The sequence below is a fragment of the Ctenocephalides felis genome, unplaced genomic scaffold, assembly GCF_003426905.1.
Source record: "Ctenocephalides felis isolate EL2017-DRISC unplaced genomic scaffold, ASM342690v1 CF-g0.4_SCAFFOLD_02159, whole genome shotgun sequence".
In the NCBI taxonomy this organism is placed as follows: Eukaryota; Metazoa; Arthropoda; class Insecta; order Siphonaptera; family Pulicidae; genus Ctenocephalides; species Ctenocephalides felis.
Window position 1 is genome coordinate 291,976 of NW_020538313.1, and position 9,152 is coordinate 301,127.

A 9,152-nucleotide genomic window follows, 5' to 3' on the forward strand; every position below is an offset into this window, starting at 1 on the left:
TTCTCTGTCTTAAGGGTACCATTCACCTCAGTAATGGGAACGATAAATCTCCATCATTGCTTTTGGCGTAAAAGTATGCCACTGTTGTATCATTTGGTAACCTTAACCATGCTCTAACCGCCTTCCTCACTGCACCATCTAACGATTTGAGAAAACCCAAATTGATTAAGAGAGTCATAGTTAGGGGAGGTAGGGGATCATTGGGCACTTTTTTACATAAATGTTAATAAAACTGTTATTTTTTATCACACATATTTGGTAGTAATTATTATTAAGAAAAGTTTCAATATTGTAATTAGTTTCAAAGTTACAAGAGATCTTCGAACACATGTCCAAAGTGCCCAAACCTCCCGGCGGTTGGGAGGTTTGGGCACCCATGTAGGGAGGTTTAGGCACTGTATTTAATATGCACGAAATTGCTTTACTATACTACTAGGCTTAAGTATTATATAACATTACTATAAAAAATTGTAATACAAACATTTTTTCTTATAAATTTTAGAAAAATTTAACAATGTGACTTAGAATCAGTACTGCAGGATGTTAGACTTAATTAAACTTATCTTATATTTGGTATGATCCATAGAGGCTTGTCAAATTTATATTTTAAGCTGCCACATTTTATCCATGTCGCTGGTGTAGGCAATTTTGTCTTTATATCCTCCAGGAGGACACTGGCTACGTCCTCGATGTCAGGAAATATAAAAGTATTTCTTAACTTACTCACTCTCATAAATTTTACAGTTGCCATCGTCTGATTAACATCTTCGATTATTCCAACATAATGGTAGACAGTTTTTTTGGTGTCAAATTTCACTAATACAAAGTTATTGATCTGGAAATTTCTATCCAGAACGATCACATCGTCTTCATCAAAATCTTCCGATTCAACAACGGTTTCGTCAGAAACTGAAACATTTTCTATTTCATCATCGCTGCTAATTTTCCTGTTTTTCTCTAGTTTGGAAGTAAATTCATCAGCAAGTTTCGGAATTTTTTTCTGTCCTGTATTTTTGAAGCATTTTCTATTTTTGTTGAGCTCTTTGATCTTATTTTTTCTTTGTCTTTCTTCTTCTTCCATTTCTATAAGTCTTTTCTCGGGCGTGTCCGTCAATATTCTAGTTTTTCCCTTCTTCTGTTCGATACCCTGCAATTACGCGTTACTCGTACATTGACAGTGCCACTAATTTGACTTGTAGAGGGAGATTCCAGTTGAGATGGCCCAATGACTTCCACATTTGAACTTGTACGATCCTCTAGACTCTGATTTTCCCCTGTTGAAGGCTGTTCAGTGACAGGTTGGTCTGAAATAGATTGTTCTGAAGGAACATTACCCTCTTCCGACAAGCAGCGATCAGTTATAAAAGAACAAGCGAAATCTTCATCGGAGAAAATATTTGAATTCAATGGCCATATGCCAGATTTTTCAAATCCACTTTGAATATTCTGCAACTTGAATGCTAGTGGAATGGCTTTTGCTGCTAATTTTGGTATTTCATAAATTGTTACTGTTTTGGCCGGATTGCTTACCATCCAATCTGTTACAGCAGTGTTATAATAAGTTTTCAGTGGTCCATAGACAGTCAGGTCTAGAGGTTGCAGTTTATGGCTGCAGTGTGGTGGGAAAGTCATTAAAACAATGCCTGATTGTTTGCAAAAATCGAGAACTGGTACTGAAATATGGCTCTCATGATTGTCCAGCAGCAAAAGAACTGGCGATGAAGGCGTTGGTTTTGCGTGTTTGGCGAAATGGTGAATATATTTTAAAAAATTTGGTGATGTCATCCACCCTGAAGGATGTGCTGCTCCATCTGAACTAACAGGGGCATCATTTAGCATATATGTTTTGATATTAACCCGTGGGAATATGAAAAATGGTGGTATTGAGTTACCCAATGCATTAATACCGCAGCAAACCGTTACAAGCGTCCCTCTTTCAGCTGACGTTACTTGCCCAACTTGCTTAGTACCTCTGAGAGCAATCACTTTCTGGGTTCGTTGCACCATTGATAATCCAGTTTCGTCTATATTGTAAATAGACTCAGGGCCGAAGCGATGCCGTTCATACACAGTTTTAAGATTTTCAAAAAAAATTCCGACATTTGTCTTATAGAAGCTTGTGGCCCGTGACAGACTGGTAGCCTCTGGTGTCCTTATCGAAAGTTGAGGCTGTCTTTTAAAAAATCCCCTTATCTAGTCTTTGGATGCAAGTTTCTTCTCTGTCCAGTTATTTGGTATTTTCTTTTTAATGGCAGTGGCGTATTCATAAACCAATTCGCGTGTTTTCAGTTTTGATAGTCCATGGTTTAGTTTAAAAGATGTTACAAGATATTCCGAAATTTTCTTTTCTTCATCTTTTGTGAATATTTGAGACGATATAAATTTACAAGAATTATCTTTTACGACACCACCCTGCTTGATATACCTTTGAAGGTTAGATCTTGGTATGTCATATTTATTCGCAGTACTTTTAATTTTAGCACCTTTGGAAACTTCTTCCAATGCGCGCAAAATAATATCTTTAGGGATTTCACGTCGCTTATTTTTCTTTTTAAATGAAAACGGCATTGTCCTAAAAAGAAATGATTAACCACTCAATCCAATAGGCATAGCAAAAAGACACCAAAATACACTAAAAACAGAGGGAGCATTGGGCATGCCCAAACCTCCCTCCTACCTGCGTGCCCAATGCTCCCCATAACCTCACTTTTCAAATAGATTAGAATAAGATTATTTTTATCAAATGTAGAAACCTAATTTACTGGCAAATATAATATTCATTAAACACAAAAGAAAAAGATAACACAGATACTTACCCGTTCTTGCAGATTTCTTTGATAAGTTACATCAAATCACAAATAAAATATTTACTTCTGTACGCAGCAAACCGTTACGCGCATGTAACTTGACAACCAAGTGAAATGACAGCTGACACTTTAGATAAGCGGTGTTGCTAGTGAATAAAGTATAGTGCTGTGGTAGAAAACAAAAAATATCTATGACAGTTTTGGAGAAATGAGGGGGTCCCAAACCTCCCGACTGCCCAATGCTCCCCTACTCCCGCCGTTTACCCGCGCTTGCTTGAATTTCTTCACGTTGACATTCAGAGCACTGGGCAGAAATCACATTGCGTCAACACCCGCTAGGGCCATCGCAATGCTTTGTTTTAATTAGACAAATTTAGAATTAAAAATTAGTTTTCACTTTGTCAATTTTTATTGAAAATTCATGATCGGCTGTCAAGATTATTAATGGATTTTTATTTTGATTAATTTTATTTTATTACATCATGCTACGTTGTCATTTGGTTTCTATAACCATACGGCTGTTTCTGGAACCTCTTTCTCTAGTTCTTATTCATTTTTATCTCCGACAAATTATTTATTGCATTTATAAACATTAATAATATTTTTGTCTTATTATCTCCGGTAATTAAAAATATCAAATGCATTTCACAATGGATTATTTTAAACTTTTTAAAGAATTTGCTTTTTATAACATTAGAGAAGTTTGTAAAATCATAGTATCATTGAAGTTGTAATATCATAATTGATAAATCAATTATTATTGCTGGAATTATTATAAAGAAATGGCTTGGCGGGAAACTGGTGTCAAAATAGATCACTGTTTTAACCCGCACTTGACAATCTTAGGGGTACTGTAAAACTCTTTGCTGATGTTTTTTGTCCCCCATCTTCTAACTGAAAAGATACCTAAATGCATCAGAATATTGTACTTTGTTAATCTTCCGAAGTTTATTTGGATAGCTTGGATTACAACATCGCATAGTCGTAGGACCGAAAAATTTAGTTTTTCTTTTTTCCCTTTTGCAGTAAATTTATTTACCTGGTCTTTTATTAATATTTTTTGCATTAGGGCGCGAATTGTGGCCTTATCATTATACTGATTTTCAGGGGCCAGCTCATGTATCAAGCCTGATGCGAAGTTTTCCTCTTTTAAATTTTCTTCCAATTCATCTATTCGTTTCATATTCTTTAACGGAAATGTAATGACTTGGTTTCGCTCGTCTTCATCTGAAATCACTAACGATTGCAGCTTATCCTCAAGGGCAGAGGTAGTTAGTTTTTTTTAAGATTTATTATTACATTTAATATAAAAAAAAATATATACAATCTATAAATTTTCAACATGAATATCATCTATCTTCATTTGAAGATAACAAAACAATTATTTAAACTATTCACTTAACTATTACTTTAATCTAAATAATATTTATCATGTGGCAAAAATATCACAAAAACCACAAACAATATATTTAAGGACAATACAACACTAACAAAAACATAAATGTGGTGGAAAACTTTTGAAAACCTAAAACTGTAATATTTATTTTCACTAAAGATCTTTTATAAAACTAGGTAGAACATAGTTAGAATACCAGAACATATCTTTTGTCACAGAACCTATCACATTAATTGTTGTGTTATTATTAACTAAACATTTTGAAAAAAAGAATTTTGAGATTTTATTTATTAATTCCATAATTTCCGGAACTTTTATTGCCTCATGTAGTATTTTGTTTGATATATAGTGTAGATTTACTGGATTTCTTGATGTTCCAAAAACTATCCTCATGCAGAGGTAGTAGCTTGAGTGCCATTATGAATATCTTGACCTGTCACAATGTCAGGCTCACAATTTTCTATTATACGTACCAAAGTCTGGACATCTTCCGGTAAGTTCTCATCAAAATATTTGTCCATTATTTTTAATAATTTATTAACTTTATTCTTTTGTATTGTTATTTTGTTTCACCCAATGATACAGTTAATACAAATGTTGTCAGTCGATGAAACTTCTTCATTATTGATGGGTAAGTTATTCACTTTGCTTTTGTACAATCAAGAGATCAACATTATTGCCCTCACAGAATTCTGCCTCAACGTTCCTTATGTCATCAAAGATAAGATTTACTTATCAGTAATTTTCTGCAAAAAGTATTAATTATTAAAGTATATAAAGTTATAATTACTTGGCCTTGTTGCAGATTATTGTCGTGATTCTGTAATTGGCATAAAGGAGACACCTCTAATTTATTAAATTCCATAATGCTTGAAGAAGCTAAAAAAACAAGCATAAAAAATATATAAATCATTAGAAAATAGATAGAGTACCTGATTTAAATACACAATTACATCATTTAAAATTAATAATGAATTAATTATTAAACAACTTGTATTTATCTACCTGAAATGAGATTAATATTCTAATATAGTATGCCCCTGCCTTCACATCACTTCTGCAAATCGACGTATCAAGTTCTAAAATAATGTTTTTTAAAATCTAACCATCAAACACATATATAAATTTTATTATTACTATTACGGAATCTATGTTTATCAGGAAGACATTTCTCGTCTAGATATTTATAGAATCCTGTAAAAACCAAGCAAAATATGAATTGAGCATTTCCAATAAGAGGTTTTAGTATTTAGTCCGCGAACATCCTGATAATAACATGTAATGACATTACTATCTGTACGCAAAGTTAGTTTAAAGCTATAATCTGTGGTCGCCATTGATATTATTAATTTTAAGATTTTTCTCACCATTTCACCATTTCATCATTTCAGTCCCTGTGATATTGAGATTTTTGAAATTGGCCTAGTCTTTTTCTGCAGTTAAGCAAATTTTTTCTAGATTATCATAGATTGTCTTTGAATACAATTTTTAGTGGCTTTGGCTTAGTCCTTAGCGGATTAAATTTCCCCAATCTGAATAGTTCGAAAGACGACGGAGATCAAGGTACACCTACAATGTTAATGATTATATTTCGATATTTGTCTGTTTGATATATGTTTTAACTATATAATTGAAATTTAAGTGTAGAAATTGAGACTGGCCATTTTTGTACTTACTCACACTATTGTACATACATTTCGGTATAGATTGTAGTGTAAAAACAATGATTATTTTTAACTAAAAGGTAAATATCAGTATAGGTTATTGAAAAAATTGGAGTTTTTAGGCATGGGTACAGAACAACGTCTGTACTAGTTTAAGTATAAATCTATTTCGTCACTCTTTTTTGTCTGGCGCTATTTTTTTATGTAACTGCCAAAAGTCAAAACTGTCTGGCGTGATATCAATATCTAAACTTGTAGTAGAACTGTTCAAACAAATTTGATTTTTCAATGCATTTATTGCATTTAAGTCGGCATTGGTGTACTTAAAATAAAATGCAAGTTTTGAAAGCGTGGATCTAGTAATGTGGCTATAGCCATTGCTATAGCCTCAATGTCATTGGTATTGCGTGACATCAATATATAAACTTGTAGAAGAACTGTTGAAACAAATTTGATTTTTCAATGCATTTACTGCATTTAAGGCAGCATTGGTGTACTTAAAATGCAAGTTTTGAAAGCGTGGATCTAGTAATGTGGCTATAGCTATTGCTATAGCCCCAATGTCATTGCTATTGCGTAACATCAATATCTAAACTTGTAGTAGAACTGTTCAAACAAATTTGATTTTTCAATGCATTTATTGCATTTAAGGCAGCATTGGTGTTCTTAAAATGCAAATTTTAAAAGCGTGAATCTAGTAGTGTGGCTATAGCCATTGCTAATTTTTTTTTCTAGATTCGAAAACCGTCTGCTTGCAGTGTCAATTAAAGCTTGTTTTAATTTGACACAAAGGCGCGATTTTGGTATAAATCAACTAAAGATATAACGTTCGACACCGTAACATAGTATTGAGTGCATAATTATTTATTTATGTACTCCAACGGCTGCAGTAGATTAGATAATTCTCTACTTCAACTTCAGCCGCTAATACAATACCGGGAGCATTTGCATCACTGATTGTAATTTGTGCGACATATGAAGCTAATTTTAAAAATCTTTCTAGCATGTAGTAACACGAATTCTGCCTTATTTTTACATCTAATATGAACTTTAAAGCTTATGCGAACTTTCACATTAAGCCTTTTTCAGCTTATCTGAAGCTACAACACTTGTTCTAAAACATTTGACAAAGTTTCTTACTTTTTTAACAAAATTTATAACATCAGGATCAGCAAGTGCCTTATCTGCAATTAAATTAATAGTATGTGCAAAACAAGAATGGTGTTTTTCAGTTGCTCCATATTTATCAAAAAATACGCATAGCACATATTTCATATTACTGCTGTTGCGGTGATGATAGCTGCTGTTAAATTATGTACAGCAAGGTATAATTCAAGATTATTTTTTTTAAATAAATTTGTCATTTCGAGACAAATTGTGTTTTGTAAAAATAGCGCCAATTGGCCATAGTTCTGGATATCTAGAAATTGTACAATAAGTAATCGTGATTATGTTATTTCTCACAAATGGGAATTTGAAAAAAAATTATTCATTTATTTTTATGCGCTTTACAACTACATTATTAAATTTATTGATATGTGAAAGAAAAAAGAGAAAAAAGTTTTTTTCAATTAGTTATGAGCGTTTAAAAATTGATTAAATTCAAAAATTAGTCATGTGACCGTTAACGTGCCACGATTGGCTACCGTGCCTGTGACGTCAGATTGTAATTGCAACCTCATAACAGCGCAGTGCCGTTACTCTATTGGCGCAGTGCTTACGGCTATATTTTACGGAACTTGATAAACACGTGTTAAATTTTCCTTTAAAAACGATTTGTTGAAGTTAATTTAGTTCAACTATGTGTGATACAGGATTTATAGAAGCAAATTCTGATAATGTTCCTAATATTGATATATTTATGGTAGCCATTTAGCCATTTCTTTTGTCATGAAAATGTTCTTAAATTTAACTTGAAATTATAGGTGTTTGTAAATTCACTAGTGCTGCTGCGATGATAACAATATAGTCTGTTAAAGGTAACATATTATGATTAACAACCGTATGAGGTTTGAGAAATCAAACTCTCTCATTCGTCCAATCACGCGTTCTATATGAATACGTCTAGCAGCGATTCGTTTGCCTTGTAAAACACTGAAGGTGGTCGAATTAATTCAATATTTTTATTGTCAAGAAGCTGAACAATATTCTTGAATCCTCGATCAGCCATTACAGCACAACCTTCGGGTAACTCTTCTACTATTTCGCTTTCCTGAAATAACAATTCATCTGAAATTCGCCCTATAAATCCTTTTGAGATGAAATTGATAAAGCCATCCGGTGTGCAAGATATTAAATATTTTTAATGTATTACACTTTTTGTACTCTGACCAAGTTAATGATTGATGCTCTGGATCACTAGGTTGCTCGATTTGAATCTCAAATGCATCAATAATACAGGCAGTCCTCGTACTTACGGCATGTTAGGTTCTCGAAATACGCGACGTAAATCGAAACGACGTAAGTCGAGACATATTTTTTCATATGTTACATGTAAAACTCAAGGGTTAGGTTCCACACGGACTCGAAATAATAAAAAAAAACTGCATTTATAACAAAGGACGTACTTTATTATTAAAAGTAAGTTCTTAAAATAATTATATATTATGCACTTATGAAATAGCTAGTTATTTTTGGTATTTGTGTGTTATTAATTTTAATAATAATTATAAAACTTATACATATGTAATGATAAATAATAAATTAAACTTTTGGCTTAAAGAAACTATCAATTCTAGATTGCTTGGCTTCTTTCTTCTTGCTATCATACAGATCTTGGTAACAGTGATAGGCTGCACAAATTTTGTTATTAACGTTAAAACTTTTTCAAAATTAGGATCATTTTCTTCAAAAATTTTCATGGCATTCTTCAAATTTGCAAAGGCTACGGAAAGTTTTTTTAGTGTAAGTTCTTTTTCAGAGTCACTAATAGAAGAAGCTATTTCTTGTGACTCGAGTGCTTCCTTTTGTACTTGTGCCTCCAATTCAGTAAAATCTTCATCAGTCAGTTCTTGCGAATGTGAGCTTAACAGATCATCAATATCATCAGTAGTAACTGCAATGTCAGGGAAACGGTTAGCCAAATGAACAATGTCAGTTGTGATCTCATCGACATTTGGTTGATCTGTAGATGTAGAACTTTCAGATGGCTCAAAAAAAATGGGCGTAACTTTTTCCACACTCCTTTTAAATTGTTAGGTGTCACCTCATCCCACGAAGTAGCAATATTTTTTACGCATTGCAGGATATTATAACTTATAACCAAAAATCTCTCAGCTCCATTCC

General features: G+C 32.8%; 1 protein-coding gene across 1 annotated transcript; it reads right to left on the minus strand.

Moving 5' to 3' along the window:
• Positions 1-1,110: 1,110 nt before the first annotated feature.
• LOC113380479 lies at positions 1,111-2,007 on the minus strand. The gene has a single exon (XM_026619708.1). The coding sequence runs from the start codon at positions 2,005-2,007 to the stop codon at positions 1,111-1,113; it is 897 nt and encodes a 298-aa protein (XP_026475493.1).
• Positions 2,008-9,152: the final 7,145 nt, after the last annotated feature.

Excerpts from the sequence above, each read along its gene's own strand:
- LOC113380479 (XM_026619708.1), bottom strand. The coding sequence starts at position 2,007 with ATGGTGCAACGAACCCAGAAAGTGATTGCTCTCAGAGGTACTAAGCAA.